Below are 17595 nucleotides of genomic sequence, written 5' to 3'. Positions count from 1 at the left end.
GGTATTATTTCTGAGGACTCTGTTCTGTTCCATTGGTCTATATCTCTGTTTTGGTACCAGTACCATGCTGTTTTGGTTACTGTAGCCTTGTAGTATAGTTTGAAGTCAGGTAGCGTGATGCCTCCAGCTTTGTTCTTTTGACTTAGAATTGTCTTGGAGATGCGGGCTCTTTTTTGGTTCCATATGAACTTTAAAGCAGTTTTTCCCAATTCTGTGAAGAAACTCATTGGTAGCTTGATGGGGATGGCATTGAATCTATAAATTACCTGGGGCAGTATGGCCATTTTCACAATATTGATTCTTCCTATCCATGAGCATGGTATGTTCTTCCATTTGTTTGTGTCTCTTTTATTTCACTGAGCAGTGGTTTGTAGTTCTCCTTGAAGAGGTCCTTTACATCCCTTGTAAGTTGGATTCCTAGGTATTTGATTCTCTTTGAAGCAATTGTGAATGGAAGTTCATTCCTGATTTGGCTCTCTGTTTGTCTGTTACTGGTGTATAAGAATGCTTGTGATTTTTGCACATTAATTTTGTATCCTGAGACTTTGCTGAAGTTGCTTATCAGCTTAAGGAGATTTTGGGCTGAGACAATGGGGTTTTCTAAATATACAATCATGTCATCTGCAAACAGGGACAGTTTGACTTCTTCTTTTCCTAACTGAATACCCTTCATTTCTTTCTCTTGCCTAATTGCCCTAGCCAGAACTTCCAGCACTATGTTGAATAGGAGTGGTGAGAGAGGGCATCCCTGTCTTGTGCCAGTTTTCAAAGGGAATTTTTCCAGTTTTTGCCCATTCAGTATGATATTGGCTGTGGGTTTGTCATAAATAGCTCTTATTATTTTGAGGTACGTTCCATCAATACCGAATTTATTGAGCGTTTTTAGCATGAAGGGCTGTTGAATTTTGTCAAAAGCCTTTTCTGCATCTATTGAGATAATCAGGTGGTTCTTGTCTTTGGTTCTGTTTATATGCTGGATTATGTTTATTCATTTGCGAATGTTGAACCAGCCTTGCATCCCAGGGATGAAGCCCACTTGATCATGGTGGATAAGCTTTTTGATGTGTTGCTGAATCCGGTTTGCCAGTATTTTATTGAGGATTTTTGCATCGATGTTCATCAGGGATATTGGTCTAAAATTCTCTTTTTTTGTTGTGTCTCTGCCAGGCTTTGGTATCAGGATGATGTTGGCCTCATAAAATGAGTTAGGGAGGATTCCCTCTTTTTCTATTGATTGGAATAGTTTCAGAAGGAATGGTACCAACTCCTCCTTGTACCTCTGGTAGAATTCAGCTGTGAATCCATCTGGTCCTGGACTTTTTTTGGTTGGTAGGCTATTAATTATTGCCTCAATTTCAGAGCCTGCTATTGGTCTATTCAGGGATTCAACTTCTTCCTGGTTTAGTCTTGGAAGAGTGTAAGTGTCCAGGAAATTATCCATTTCTTCTAGATTTTCCAGTTTATTTGCGTAGAGGTGTTTCTAGTATTCTCTGATGGTAGTTTGTATTTCTGTGGGGTCAGTGGTGATATCCCCTTTATCATTTTTAATTGTGTCGATTTGATTCTTCTCTCTTTTCTTCTTTATTAGTCTTGCTAGTGGTCTGTCAATTTTGTTGATCTTTTCAAAAAACCAACTCCTGGATTCATTGATTTTTTTGGAGAGTTTTTTGTGTCTCTATGTCCTTCAGTTCTGCTCTGATCTTAGTTATTTCTTGCCTTCTGCTAGCTTTCGAATGTGTTTGCTCTTGCTTCTCTAGTTCTTTTAATTGCGATGTTAGAGTGTCAATTTTAGATCTTTCCTGCTTTCTCTTGTGGGCATTTAGTGCTATAAATTTCCCTCTACACACTGCTTTAAATGTGTCCCAGAGATTCTGGTATGTTGTATCTTTGTTCTCATTGGTTTCAAAGAACATCTTTATTTCTGCCTTCATTTCGTTATGTACCCAGTAGTCATTCAGGAGCAGGTTGTTCAGTATCCATGTAGTTGAGCGGTTTTGATTGAGTTTCTTAGTCCTGAGTTCTAGTTTGATTGCACTGTGGTCTGAGAGACAGTTTGTTATAATTTCTATTCTTGTACATTTGCTGAGGAGTGATTTACTTCCAATTACGTGGTCAATTTTGGAGTAAGTACGATGTGGTGCTGAGAAGAATGTATATTCTGTTGATTTGGGGTGGAGAGTTCTATAGATGTCTATTAGGTCTGCTTGCTGCAGAGATGAGTTCAATTCCTGGATATCCTTGTTAACTTTCTGTCTCGTTGATCTGTCTAATGTTGTCAGTGGAGTGTTGAAGTCTCCCATTATTATTGTATGGGAGTCTAAGTCTCTTTGTAAGTCTCTAAGGACTTGCTTTATGAATCTGGGTGCTCCTGTATTGGGTGCATATATATTTAGGATAGTTAGCTCTTCCTGTTGAATTGATCCCTTTACCATTATGTAATGGCCTTCTTTGTCTCTTTTGATCTTTGATGGTTTAAAGTCTGTTTTATCAGAGACTAGTATTGCAACCCCCGCTTTTTTTTGTTCTCCCTTTGCTTGGTAGATCTTCCTCCATCCCTTTATTTTGAGCCTATGTATGTCTCTGCGTGTGAGATGGGTCTCCTGAATACAGCAGACTGATGGGTCTTGACTCTTTATCCAGTTTGCCAGTCTGTGTCTTTTAATTGGAGCATTTAGTCCATTTACATTTAAGGTTAAGATTGTTATGTGTGAACTTGATCTCTTCTCGCTTCATTTCATTCATTTGATCCTCAATCGCAGATACTCTTTCTTCCAGTTGATTGAGTCGGTTACTGAAGCTTGTGCATTTGTCACGTATTTCTCGTGTCATGGTTTTCATCTCTTTCATTTCGTTTATGACCTTCTCTGCATTAATTACTCTAGCCATCAATTCTTCCACTTTTTTTTTCAAGATTTTTAGTTTCTTTGCACTGGGTACGTAATTCCTCCTTTAGCTCTGAGAAATTTGATGGACTGAAGCCTTCTTCTCTCATCTCGTCAAAGTCATTCTCCGTCCAGCTTTGATCCGTTGCTGGCGATGAGCTGCGCTCCTTTGCCGGGGGAGATGCGCTCTTATTTTTTGAATTTCCAGCTTTTCTGCCCTGCTTTTTCCCCATCTTTGTGGTTTTATCTGCCTCTGGTCTTTGATGATGGTGATGTACTGATGGGGTTTTGGTGTAGGTGTCCTTCCTGTTTGATAGTTTTCCTTCTAACAGTCAGGACCCTCAGCTGTGGGTCTGTTGGAGATTGCTTGAGGTCCACTCCAGACCCTGTTTGCCTGGGTATCAGCAGCAGAGGCTGCAGAAGATAGAATATTGCTGAACAGCGAGTGTACCTGTCTGATTCTTGCTTTGGAAGCTTCCTCTCAGGGGTGTACTCCACCCTGTGAGGTGTGGGGTGTCAGACTGCCCCTAGTGGGGGCTGTCTCCCAGTTAGGCTACTCAGGGGTCAGGGACCCACTTGAGCAGGGAGTCTGTCCCTTCTCAGATCTCAACCTCCATGTTGGGAGATCCACTGCTCTCTTCAAAGCTGTCAGACAGAGTCGTTTGCGTCTGCAGAGGTTTTGGCTGCGTTTGTTATTGCCCTGTCCCCAGAGGTGGAGTCTACAGAGACAGGCAGGTTTCCTTGAGCTGCTGTGAGCTCCACCCAGTTAGAGCTTCCCAGCAGCTTTGTTTACCTACTTAAGCCTCAGCAATGGCGGGCGCCCCTCCCCCAGCCTCGCTGCTGCCTTGCCGGTAGATCACAGACTGCTGTGCTAGCAATGAGGGAGGCTCCGTGGGTGTGGGACCCTCCCGGCCAGGTGTGGGATATGATCTCCTGGTGTGCCTGTTTGCTTAAAGCGCAGTATTGGGGTGGGAGTTACCCGATTTTCTAGGTGTTGTGTGTCTCAGTTCCCCTGGCTAGGAAAAGGGATTCCCTTCCCCCTTGAGCTTCCCAGGTGAGGCAATGCCTCGCCCTGCTTCAGCTCTCGCTGGTCCGGCTGCAGCAGCTGACCAGCACCGATCGTCTGGCACTCCCCCAGTGAGATGAACCCAGTACCTCAGTTGAAAATGCAGAAATCACCGGTCTTCTGTGTCACTCGCGCTGGGAGTTGGAGACTGGAGCTGTTCCTATTCGGCCATCTTGCTCCGCCCCTGATCATCTTCTATTAAAAATAGTGAGGTGCTTAAAGTAATGAGACTCTATACATCCCATGGGCCACTAAGCTACTTTCATTTTGAACAGAAAAATAATGACGGTGCTTATAAACATTTCTATCTTTTCTGACAGTCTGCATGAGAATGGGGTGCTCACCACTGGAGTAGTTGGTGACTAAGGTGACTTCCAGCTGGATGACTCCAGAGGAAAACAAGGCTGTTACAATAGCCTGAAGGGCAGGTCTTCTGCTTCACTTGGCCTTATTTTCATGTTGCCTTGCAGAGGGCCTAGTAGGCTCAACGACTGGAAAAATGAATGCAGAATTGTGAGCCAGTTGTCTATGCATCAGATGACCACACGATGGCAGTAAAGTCAGGTGAATTCATTCTCTGCAGCTTTCTCAGTCCTGCCTCTGATCCTTAGCTCAAAGGATGTGAATCACACTTTATCCTTGCTTCTGTTTCTTCCGGTTAATGTCTGGGCAACATGGTGAAGCCCCGTCTCAACAAAAAAATATATTTTTAAAAAAATATTTTTCACCATGTTGCCCAGGCTGATCTCGAATTCCTGGACTCATGTAAGCTGCCCACCTCGGCCTCCTAAAGTGCTGGGATTACAGGCTTGAGCCACTTGGCTTGACATTAACTGATAGTATTACTATTGTTATTAGTATAGGTTGGACAATATAGAAGGTTTTTTAAATAAAGTGAAATGGGTTTCAAAGGCAGGAACCAGGAGGAAAACTAGGGACAACTGTAATCCTAGGAGCAATTCCCTGGCGAGGCTAGAGTTACAGGGGTGAAAATATATGTTATATCTGGGTTCTATGTCATATGACTTTTTCAGATCTTTGTCACCAAGCCACACCCTGGTGAACTGTGAGAAATTATGAGAAGGAGACAAATGTATCTTTCAAGTGAAAGCCGCTAGCACTGCATCAAGCACAAGTATAGGTTTCCAATAAATGTTGATTCCTCTTGCTTTAGACTGATGTGGACTAATGATATGGTCATATCCAGTGGTTCCCCATGGAGCTGTGTATCAGAATCATCTGGGCTTTCTCCCCAGACATACTAATTTTGTAGAGCTGGAGTGAGGCCTAGGAATCTGTAGTTTACTACTCTCTCAGATGCTTTTGGGAACTTGTTGGACCAGTTGGGAGCATGTTTAGCTGAGATGAAGAGGATCTAGAAGTATTAATTATTCTAGGCCTGGTGCTAAGTGTTTTGCATGTGTCATCTTTTTGACCTTTGTAGCTGCTCTGTGAGATAGGTGGTATCACTTCCACTTTACTCTTGGAGAAGCTGAAACACAGAAAGGATAAGTGGCTTGCCTCAGAGGTTCATTTTGTGCAAGGACATGATTTCCAGCCCAGTTCCCTGTAACTCTCATCCCAGACTCTTCTTCCTGTATCACACTGACTTCCTGAGCACACACAGACCTGGGCTCAGTCTCTATATTCTCTAAGTGGGGACCTTGGTCAGACACTTTATCTGACTGTTCGATTCTTTCCTCTATAATAATTCCTGCCTCTGGCTGGGACTTGAAGAATGAATAAAACAAATGAAAAATAAATAAATGAGATAATGGATTACAAAATACCTTAAAAATGATACAGGGCAAACTCATATTGGGTGGTATTTGTGGCATTTGTCATTACCCAGGAACCTTGGACCTGGAAAAGTCTCTATGGTGTTTATCCTTTGGCTGATAAAGCATGGATGGAAATAGTTAATGTTCAAAGCTGACATTGCTGGTATGGGGCTAATTTGATGGCTAGAATGAGGGAACATGCACTTCTGAGTCCTGAGGTAAGTCAGCTCACTGGGTCTGGCTTTCTAGCATTCTTGAATATTTGAGGATTAGGTCAAAACTTAGTAACAGTCACTCAGTAAGCATATTCTGGACATTCACTGTATTCAAGATGCTGAATAAGGCATTGTAAAAACTACAAAGAATTTAAGGATATAGTCTTCAACAAGCCTGTAGTTTATTTGAGGAGACATGATCCATACACACACACACACAGATGGAATCTAACAAAAGCAGCCATAATGATGTCAATCACAAATGTGTAGTGTCGTCAGGAGTAAATTACTGTTGTTATGCTAAGGCACACAATAAGAACTCTAGAATCTATCTTCCTTCTCTTTATGTAAGTTCTCATCTAGATTACTGAAAATAGCCCCGACTCTCTCTCTCCCTGTTCCACACAGGTACTGCACATTAACCCCTTTATCTATCTCCCATTTGGTGGACAAACTGACATTTCTAAAATGCAAATCTGATGTCATTGTCCTTCTTTAGTAGTGGTTCCCCATTGCCTTCAGGATGAAGTCCGGATTCTTTAGCAAGGCCTACAGGGACTCTGACTATCACTTCCATCACGACCCTATCTTCTTCTCTTGCCCAGCCACCTCGAAAATACCATGTTCCTCCACCCCTTTGCAACTTTGCATGTGCTACTCCGTTTGCTAGGAATGCCCTTCTTTTCTTCCTTACCTAGCTAACTTCTTATTTTTCCCTGAAAACTCCCCAGCTCCTTTCAATTGGATTTGATATCTCTCACCTATATCCTTGTAGCAGTCCATATCGGAGCACTTGTCACACTAATAGTCTATTTCCTTGTCCCATTTCTGCTTCTGACTCCCTTTCACTCATCTAGTTTGTTGATCTTACCTATGAGAAAACAGTATGTTTACAGAGCTTACTATAGTGACTGGCATATAGAAGCATTTAACCAATATTAGCTATTACTATTCCAGTAACTGCCTTATTTAGCTGAGAAAGTTTAAGTGGAAGCAAGCAGAGGGCTACTGAGCAGATGTTAGGGGAGAGGAACCAATTTCCTAGAGGCTAGGTGTCCTCAAGAGCTAGTGCTGAATCAAATACATCCAATATTTGGTCAGATGGATTTTAACCCATCTCCTTGAGGAGAGCGCCCAAAGCTCTTCTGAGAAGCTGCTCCAGGTGTAGCTGACAGGCTATATAAAATGCAACACGGGGTGACACAGAAGTGTTTTTCAGAGGCAGCTAAAGGTAAATCTGGAGAGAAACCTAGAAGCACAATTTAACTTGGCCTGAGACATGGTAGATGAGCAGAGTAGCTAAAACTCAGGACAGCTATATGAAAAGCGATATAAATAAGCAATACAGGTTGGCAAAACATGAGGAAAGGTCGGAAGCTAATGCTCAATAGTTGCGAGGAAGATTTTAATTGAAAGACTCAACTTGTTTGGCAGAAGTGTGTGAGAGAGAAAAGAAAAATCAGCCAAATCAGGGCATTTCTGTCATCATGAGGGCTTGGCTCTTCTTTGAGTACTTGCATGGACTTTCTAGCAAGTGCTCTGGTCTTCCCTTACCCTTTGGAACATTGGGTTGAACCGCGATGAAGTTGAAAACCCAGAATGTCCTACCCCTCCAGCAGACCTGACTGGACCAAAAAGTCAGTGGCTACTCACAATAGCATATTTACCTGAAAAACTGAAGTTTTCAGTGGGTTTTTTTATTTTTTTATTTTTTTTTATTCTTCTCTGGCAAAGGAGCCTGGCAGGCTTCTGGAATCTTCAATAGGTTCTGGGCCTCCAATCTGGGCTGCTGTTGACACTCACGCCCAGCTTGGAGAGTGAGAAGAGAGATGTTCTCATAGCTTTGGCTGTCTTTTTGCTGGGGGCCGTGGTGGGGGTGGTAGGATGTTTGGTAATTGCTCTTGAATTCGTTGGCTTTGCTTTATCTTTGTGGATTATTCATCTGTGTTTGCTGAACCTAGCAGAGAAAGTTCTCTGCTCATTTAGCTTGGCTGCATTAAAAATGTTTTTATGTTGCTACCTATAAAGACCCTAAAGTCAACAGTATGTTTCTGAACAGATGCGACCACCAGCTCTTGCTAATATAAAATTCAAGTCCTCATGGCAAAAACATGTTGAGTCAGTGAATAGCAACCACCACTTCCTCCCTTACTCTACCATGTGTACCAAACGGTAGTTTGGGAGATGGATTGTTACCTGGTTTCATGACTTTAGATGGTGCCACAGTGTTGAGAAGAACAGCTGGCTTTCCTGAACTGAGTTTGCTTTGGAAAATATAATACCCTCAATAGGAAGAGGTCTGTAAAAGCTTAACCTTCCCCAGCCATCAGTCTCCATGTGCCATGATCCCTATCTCTAGTGTTCTAATCTTCCACCCGCCCCCTTGATTCTCCTGTAGTCTCTTTCTCTTCTTTGATTTCTCTCTATTCCCTCGCCTCACTCCCTACTCTATCAAATTCCAAAGGATTCCTAGGCGTTTCTCTGTAGCTGAGGGTTTTGTCCTCAGGGCCAGTATAGGCTACCTGGCTTGATATGTGGAAGCCTATGAAGGCCATCGAGACCCCCGGGTCACTCCCAAGCAGACTTCTCTGCATATCTGTCCTGTCCCTCTACACTGGGTGGTGAAGTTGAGGATGATATATGCAGGTTCTCATTTTAGGTTCTTCTCTATCCTTGGTGTCATTCCTTCCCTTCTTTTGCCTATCTAAGGCCAGAGCAGTGTCTCTTAAACTTCCTGATTATTGGAGTATTTTAGATGAAAAAACAAATGCTAATATTGTTCTCTTTGCCCCTTACCTGAAACACTCTCCAGTCTTCTGATTGCAATAATTCCTAGAAATTGGATCTCATCTTTCTAGTGGAATACAACCCTCTATCTACACCTTTGAACTATTCACGTTGTCCAAATTGATTTTTCCCTTCTTGCTTGACCCTGAAACTCCAAACTGCTTCACAATTCTTACCCCATCTTCATGAGCCTCTCCCCTGCCACACCAATATCGAACACTTCTTACCATAATCCGGGGTCCTAGCATGCTTGTTTTTTTCTTCTACAGTAGCAGCTCTCAGAACTTGACTGTTGGCAACACTTGTGTGAAATTAAATTGTCATAGATCTGAAGGTGCCATTACATTTCATGCAGCCTTATTCAGTTTTGGAGGTGTTAGTTGTCATTATGGGCTTGCTATATCCCTGCTTCCCTGACTCTTCCTCCAACCTTTCAGGAGCCTGGAATTTCATCAGATGATTCTCTGAAAGAGAAGACTCAACTCACTCAAAAGACAGACTTACCTCACTCTTTTTATGCCCTTTCTTTTCGACATTGTTTCCTTCTTCCTCCAAAGAGAACTCCTTTTTTTGATTCACTCTCGAGCATTCTTGGTTTCTAAGCTGGCATTCTGCACATGCCCCCTGAATGAGGGAGCCACTCTATCAGATTCTGACTCACTCTGGTCCATAATTTTGATGCTCACACCAATGCTAGGTCCCACCACAAGCACTGGTTTAGGGCCAACTCCCCATAGCTCATCATGACCCATTGACAACTAGCCAGACACCACAACCCTGAAGGGCATATGACTGCGGCTCTAGGGAGGGTGGTCAGTTTAAGTGGCTGCCAGTGACAATTTATCTCTAAACAGTGAGCTGTAAAACATAACATAGTGCTGCATCAAAGGAAACAGAGTCAAATTCCAAACCAATTTGATTTGCAACTTGGAATAAAAGCAACGTGTCTTGATTTAAATGTCAGGCCCACTGCTGAGTGATGATTTAATAACTCATATGAGGGATTCTGTCACAGCAAATTCAACACTAGAGTTGAGTGACTCACAGATAGAGTGTTAGAAATGATACAGAAGAGCACAAAAAGGAATAGGCTTTTCTCAGGGCTCAACCAGAATCTTTGCATAAAGCTAATTTGCAGTTAGAACCTCTTTTCTCCCCCTATCCTGCCACCGATCTTTCTCTTCACAGACACCCATGCATGGATATGGAGAAAATTTCTAGGTGTGATGTCATCTCCCTGCAGTATCTTCTAAGGACACAGACTTTTAACAATTCTAGCATGGAAGTAGAGTCAGTGCATTTAATCTGAAGGCAAGGAAGCGGTTAGTCTGGTGTTTCTCAAGGGACTTTAAGAACGCATCTGATCCTAATGTGATGTCTTTAGGCAGGTACTTAATTATTTTTCCCCATTTTAAGGGTTAAAGAGCTGAGACCTGGTGGAGTCAAAACATTTATTCATATGTTTATCCTGTCTCCTTACTCCCAGGGAATCAGTGCTTCCTCCTCAATACCTTGTGAGATCTCTCCCCTTGAGTTTCCCTTGCCTTCCAGGGGGTAACATACCAGAATGCTCAAGACTGACCATGCCTCGGTCCCAGTCTGCTTCCCAGGTCAAGAAGGAACCATGCATGGCCGTTCTTAAGGGAGGAAATTCCATTCTGTTGGGCTAATTTTTTAGTCATCGAGATTTATTTTGAATATAATTTAAAGTATAAATATCTGGTGTTTGTCTACATGAGGATTGCTCAACCTAGACAATATCGATACTTTTTGGCCAGATCACTTTCTGTTGAGGAGAACTTTTTTATGTATTGTTGGATGTGTAGCAGTGTCCCTGGCCTCTGGTTAACTCTCTCTGCCTATGTCCTCCATTTACCTCCAATCTATTTGACATAGACCTTTCAGGTTAATATTTCCAAACAAGACCTCTAACTTAGTGGTTCTCGATAGAAAGCAACCTCCCCTCACACCAGGGGACATTTGGCAATGTCTGGTGACATTTTTGGTTTTCACAACTTGATGGGGAGGAAGAATAAGCTGCTATAGATATATAGTGGGTAGAAGCCAGGGTGTTACAGTGTACAGGAAAACCGCCCCCTGCCCCCGCCCTCACACCAAATAAATGTCCAACCCCAAATGTCAATAGCGCCAAGGTTGAGAAACCTTGCTCTAGCATATCGTTCCCTGCTCAGAAACTTTCCATTGTTTCACACTGCTTGTCAGAAAGATGACAGATTTCATGACCTCTCCTGATGTAGATTCAGTTTATTATTTTGTCAACTATAGCTCCTTTTTGGAAACAACTCTGAATGTTATGCTTTTTCTGAAACATGTCATGTGCTTTCTCACTCACATAACTTGGCTCACGCCAACCACTCCCTCTGCCTAGAATGCCCACTTCCCACTACTAAAGCGAAGTTGAAATGTAGCATCTACAAAGGCTTACCTGAGCTCAAATTTTCCCAGCTGCAAATAATTCCTCCTTCCCTGGATATTCCTATAGTATTTTACACATATATCTCTTAAAGCACTTATCATAGTCATACTACAATAGAAAATATGAACTGGAAGGGCTTTTAGAATTCTCTTCAGTAAATCCTTCCACTAAAAACAAAGGAAACGAAGGTCCAGAAAGGTGAAGTAATTGGCTGAAGACATTGTATATTCTCGTAAGACTTGGACTGTAGTAATTTGTGTTCTTGGTTTCATTCTCCTAGCGTGGTTGAAATGGATGATCATGAACTTTGAGTTAGGTCTGGCAGTCAAATTGCAATTCTGACACTTATAACTGGGCCAAGTCATCTACCTTTCTGAAACGCAGTTCCCTGAGCAGTAAATGGAAATAATCATGGCTATTATGAGAATTAAATGAGATTGTGTATTAAAAATGCCTAGCATATAGTTGGTACTCAATACATGTTTGTCAGATGAAAATAAGGATCAATAGTACTTTAAATAATGGGATTTAGGAATAGATGATGGTCCACAGGACTTCACTAAAAGGCGACAAGAGGTAAAATATGGCAACTCATTGCCACCTGCTCCCTACTTTTGCACCCTTCCATAGGTTTCCTCAGTGAGCCATCAGACCAACATGCAAGTTTTCTGTGGAGTAACTGAGTGCTTACAGTGGCTCTCCAAATGGTAAGGTAGTTCTTAAAAGGTCTGCTTTTTCTTTTTCTTTCACAATGCCAATGATATAATCTCTTCCTTTCCTCCAGTAGATAACAGGTAGAGTTGTGGGGAGGGATGTGGATGTAAGAGATATTTCCCCTCTTTCTCCTTAGTTTCCTTTATGACAGCAGCCTGGGGCTTAGATGCCTTCAGAGGTCTAACAGGAATCTCTGTGAGAGGGAATTCACAAGGCACTTGGGATGGCAATAGGAGCACTTTAGTGTTGGCTCCTAGCCCAGTGATACCTGGTCTGGCTTCAGTGAGGTTTATTGGGGCCTTTCTAGCCAGTTCTTCACTCTGGAGCTGACCACTCTGTCAGCTTTCTTCCTGCCTAGGGCTTTGGGGTAATGGCATGCTATGCATTTATTCTCTTCATTCAGAGAAATGAGTCTTTCCCTGATCCCAGGGTGCATGTACCTAATAGAAATATCCTTGCTCCTCGAATGAGGGGATGACCTGACAGGCAGCTGAAGAAACAAAATGAGACTTTTGATGTCTTACCTAGACTAGATTTGGAATAAGCTGGGGAGGATGAAGTTGCTTGACAATGGGCCTACCTGAGAGCTGGCTCCTGTCTCCTCTGCCAGGTGAGTACAGGAGATTTTTGTTGGAGGGGGTTAGAAGAGAAGCTCAGGTGAGTCTATTACAACTTGACTTAGGAACCCCCCTCCTTAGGGCTTACAGGTCAAGAGTCCCGTAAGAGGAAAATGCTTTTGGGTATGATGAAAAAACCTGCAGAGGGCACAGCACTGAATTGGGAGTAAAGAGACTTGGTCTGGATTTCTGCCTCTACCTCTCTGTTTCTGAGAGAGTTCCCAGGGCTATCACCAGAGCCTCATATTATGGTTTGTGAAGTAGCTGCAATAAAGTCTGCAGTCTTCCTCCCAGTGATGGCAAGAAGTTGAAGGTTTTCCAGTCTCTGGAGTTTTCACTCTGTGAATTCCAAAACATCCTTCAAACCTTCCTACTTTGTGTATGTGAACCAGGGAGTCTGTGTGTGCATGAGTGTGTGTGTGTCTGTGTGTCTAGGGGGAGGAACAACAAGGCGGGGATACAGCTCTATAGGCTGCTTGTCTCTATACGTTATTCTTCAGTTTACTGTCTTCAGAGTCCACCATTGTTGTTCTTGTTTAAACTACTTTGGAGATAGTTGAGCTCCTTTCTCAAAGGAGGCTTCTCTTTCAAATTTGCTCTTTCTGAGGTTTGCACTATTTTCATAGCTGCTATAATTGGGCTTTCACCATGATTTTGGGTGGGACCACAGGAGTTGAGGAACTTATATGACTGCCCAGGTCTATTGGTAAAGTACTATTTCCTCTGAAGGACTGTAACACTTGACACTGGTCATAAGAGGGGATAAGGGATCCATTCACCCATTCAAGTAGAGAGGAAGGATACATGGTATTGTGAGAGCCTCTGACGAGGGAAGTTGACTTAGGAAGGTCAGAGAAAACTTTACTGAAGAATTAATGATTATATTTAGTTCTGAGGAATTATTAAACATTGACTAAGTAAAGAAAGTAGTGGAAAGTATATGCATACACGTGCACATGCAGTAAATATTTTAGGCAAAGGAAACAGAATGTACTTAAGGTACAAGGGATCAGGGCACATTCCAGAAAGAAATAAAATACTATATTCACTGGTTTTTCAACTTTAATTCAAAATTTAAGCCGTAGTTTTAGGTGTTAAGGGTTGAAAATGCCAATGTACTCAGCTTTGAAGTACTGTTAGGCTAAATCACACATACTGAAATGGTACCCACTGTGGATAGAGCACATGAAAGTATAATCACAAAAAGAAACAAATGCATCTGTACTATTGAGCCAACAATCTGGAAGAGAGGAAAGGACAGATAAAACTGTGAAATGTAAATCTTTCTCCCAATATTTTGTCCAGCAGGTACATCTGTTTATGGAGTATACAGATACATTCCTGGAGGGCTACTTGGTTGAGGTGATTTGAGCCCAATGGAGTGAATTAAGGGAGGGCTTCAAGCAGGTGCCAAGTTCTGGATTGTGCTCTGAGGAAGCTATAGATTGGTGAATAAGAGGAGAGAAGATGTTTCTGGCAGGATAAACAGCATGAGACATGACTTGGTGGTAGACTACTTTATTTCTGAGATGGGAAATGTGAGGATAAATTAGGCTGGCCTGAATGGGAAAGGAAAGCAGCCAAGCTTGGGGCCATCTTAGACTCTTTCTAGGACACACCAACTAATCAATTAAAAGCAGTGAAATTAAGGTTCACCAGGTACTATATGAAAATAAATAATTGGTTATTTGAATTTAGCCTTTTAAAAAATAAATTGTCATACAGATCAATCTTGACATCTTCCACTGACTGTAGTCAGGATTAACTTTCTTCAAGATTTAGAGGTTGGTGAAAGTTGCTGCCTATCTTTCTTTTCAGGGCCTTTCTGCAATTTTGTATCACTGGGACCCTACCATAATTTATGGAGTCCTGTTTGCTTAACTTTATTTTAGCAGTTAGTTACTTTGATACCTTTTAAAGTAATAGCTCTTATTTCTCTAGGCATTGACATTTTCTGAAGGATGGCTGAAAAGTCACAAATCTTTCAGACAAAGGAACCTGTCTCTGATGGAATAGCAGGTGGTGGGGTGGATGTCTTTGAGCAGGTGACCTTTCCCGTTACCTTATAAAGAGAAAACTACCTACTTCAAAGCTTGGCTTTGATTCCAATGCATATTTCTTTCCTGGGTGTTGGAAGGCTAGGTTAGGCTAGAGACATGATGTAAGAGGGAGTGGATTTTATTTTACCTGTCTAATCCCCTGATGATGCAGGCAGCCCATGTACAGTATTCTATCACTGTGGTTAAAAGTGTGGAGTTTTGAAGTCATGATGAGTCAGCATTTATATCTTTAGCACTTGCCAGCTGTGTGGTTTTCAGTTGCCTCATCTTCTGTAGCTGCGTGTGCCTCAGTTGCTTTGTCCTTTGTAAAACAGGGACAATAAGAGTACCTATCTCATATAATTACTGTAATGATCAGTGAGGTATATGTTTAAAGAGCTTAGCATAATGCTTGACATCTTATCAAGTTGTTCTTGTCATCATTGTCATTAGCATTGTCACCCATACCACCCCCAGGCTCCTACTCTAACAAAAAAATAAAATCTTACAACCTCTTGCTAAAAAGCAAAGATCAGCAGTCAGCACAGAAGGAAAGAAGAAAATAGGAAGCCCAGGGACATTCACTGTTTCCTATTCTCACCCTAACCATAGCATCTCAAAGAGAATGTATAAAAACTATACTTTCTGGAATCATTTCTATAGTTCATTACCAAAGAGATAATATGAAAAGACAACCCAATCCTCATTCTCTGTCCCTGTTCTCACAGGTACGTGTCGGCTTGGCTGGGCCTATTACTGTGCTGGAGGTGGAGCAGCTGCAGCCATGTTGATCTGCACCTGGCTCTCTTGCTTTGCTGGAAGAAACCCCAAGCCTGTCATATTGGTGGAGAGCATCATGAGGAATACCAATTCTTATGCTATGGAGCTTGACCATTGCCTCAAACCTTGAGCTTTGAAAGAAGATTGGAGAGGGTGGGAAATGGGAGGAGAGAGCCCTGAAAAGAGCTACTAAGGATTAGGCCATTTGTCATCTAACTGTCATTAGTGTAGCTTAGTGTTTGCATGTTTTTTAAACTAACTGTCATTCATTTTCACTTATCTTTTAGCCAGTAGGTCACTGGCTGTTTATAAAATTCATCTAGAGGAAACAATCTCAGACATTTACCCAACTGGCAAGTACCTGCTAACCCGAAGACCCAAAGTACTCCTTTATGCAAAATAGGATCCAAAGCTAAGGCTGGGTAAGAATAGCTGTGCAGGGAGGGAGCATGAGATGGGCAGGGCTGGTTCCTGCCACTCCATTCACACAGTTCATTCCCAAGTATTTATTGCTACCCCCAAACATCTCTGGAGTACTACTGCTCAATTTTTGTGTCATTATCAGGAGTACACCTTGACTCTTCCTTTTTCTTCCCTGCTTTTCTTTTTCCCCACTTTTCTTTTTCCCCCTGGTTGTGGGGAAGCTTCGGGAGAGGGGGGAGGGTGACTCACAGTGGGGAAAACGTTAGTCAAGGATACTTGCATTTAGCCTGGAGCCCCTTCCTCATTATGCTTTAGAATATTCATAGGCATTCATTTTGTGTTCTGATTGGGTGATGAGCAAAAAAAATATATAGTAGCAAATATTCCCTAATCCTTTAGAGATACAGAAATGGTGTTCATCAAATGTACTGAGAATAGACTAGCATTTGTGGGGCACTCAATCAATTTAAATTCATGGTGACAGTGACAGTGACAAGGATGTTTCTGTTAGATACTTATTGAAATTTCTATCAGAGATCATTTTTATTGACTAGGAAATCCACGGTGGCCTTTTACCCCCTATAGTCACTCCTAATGTGACATAAGTTCATCTGCCTGTTTCAAAGACTGTTCGTCAAATGATCTCTCCTCCATCTGGGGCGAGTTAGCCACAAAAGAACACAGCACTGATGTCACCTAGGGCTGATGTATTTTTAGGCCTGGACTCCATCCCATCTGTGCTCAAGGTTGATGGATGGTGTAGAAGAACTTGGTGTCTCCTGGGGGCAGAGTTTGTCTCACTCCTCCCCCCCCACCCCAGTTAATTCAGGCCAGCTCTATTGTTCCATAACTACAGCTTTAGGGAATGAGGAGGGCCCGTGATTCAAAAGGCCAGCTCATCTGTTTCTATTCTTAATAATTCCAGCATGTTTTTGGTACAGCCCTACCTAGAGGGATAGAAATAGAAAAAAACTGGCTTCATAAGTTACATTCCATCTCATGAGAGGTCAGAATTCTTCCATTGGCTTTACATAGGTAAGTGAATTTAAATGCTTCCCCCATCTATAGTTGATTCATTACTGAGTCACTCATTCAGAAAACATTTCTTGAGTATCTTACTGTGTGACACATTCTGTGCTAAGTTCTGGGGATAAAAGGACAAAGACAATTTCTCACCTTAAAAGGGATAGTGGTGAGGTATTGAGAGACATGTCGACAAGTACTTGTCAGTGTATTAAGTGCTAGAAAAGTGAAGAAGAATAGCTAAATGATCACAGAGAAGTCATTAAACCAACCTGGCATGAAGGGGTTCATGGGAAAGCATCCTAGCAAAGAAGATACCTAAGATGGGTCTGAAAGATGAATAGCAGGAGCTTTGTCAGCAAAGGCAAAGAGTGCACAAGACAAGCAATGATGGCAGCCAAGTCATGGAGACAGTATTAGAATGACAGATGGGTGTAAAAAGAGGTGGCAAAAGCTGAAATTGAAAAGGGAAGCAGTAGCCAGATTCCGTGGGACCTTTTACTCCATAATAAGGCATTTGAATTTTATCCTGAAGAAGGGTCATTGAAAGGGAAGTGACATGAACAAACTTGTAGCTTTCAAAGATAAGTTTGGCTAAAGTGAGGAGAATGAAAGAAAAGAAGAGGAGAACTAGAGATATTTCAATAATCTAAGTATAAAACGATCAAGGCCTGGAGGAAGGTAGTGACTGTGAGGCCGGAGAAGACAGATGAATTTGAAAGAAGATATTTAGGAAGTACGTTGTCTAATGGATATGTGTAGGTATTGGCAAGTGAAAATTTTGGGATGACCACTCTGGTATGTGAGCGACTCCTATCATCAAGATGGCAA

General features: G+C 42.1%; 1 protein-coding gene across 4 annotated transcripts in view; it reads left to right on the top strand.

The window, feature by feature from the left end:
- LHFPL1 (LHFPL tetraspan subfamily member 1) overlaps window positions 1-17383 on the top strand; it is a 53609-nt gene extending 36226 nt beyond the window's left edge. For all 4 annotated transcript variants that reach the window (XM_074029139.1, XM_005594401.5, XM_074029138.1 and 1 more), the window contains one exon: window positions 15267-17383. In XM_074029139.1, coding sequence (XP_073885240.1) covers window positions 15267-15448 — 182 coding nt within the window. In that variant the 3' untranslated portion in view covers window positions 15449-17383. The remainder of the gene's footprint in view (window positions 1-15266) is intronic.
- The last annotated feature ends 212 nt before the right edge of the window (window positions 17384-17595 follow it).

The sequence above is a fragment of the Macaca fascicularis genome, chromosome X (assembly GCF_037993035.2).
Source record: "Macaca fascicularis isolate 582-1 chromosome X, T2T-MFA8v1.1".
In the NCBI taxonomy this organism is placed as follows: Eukaryota; Metazoa; Chordata; class Mammalia; order Primates; family Cercopithecidae; genus Macaca; species Macaca fascicularis.
Note: the sequence above shows the minus strand (reverse complement) of the source record. Positions and strands in the feature narration are given on the sequence as shown.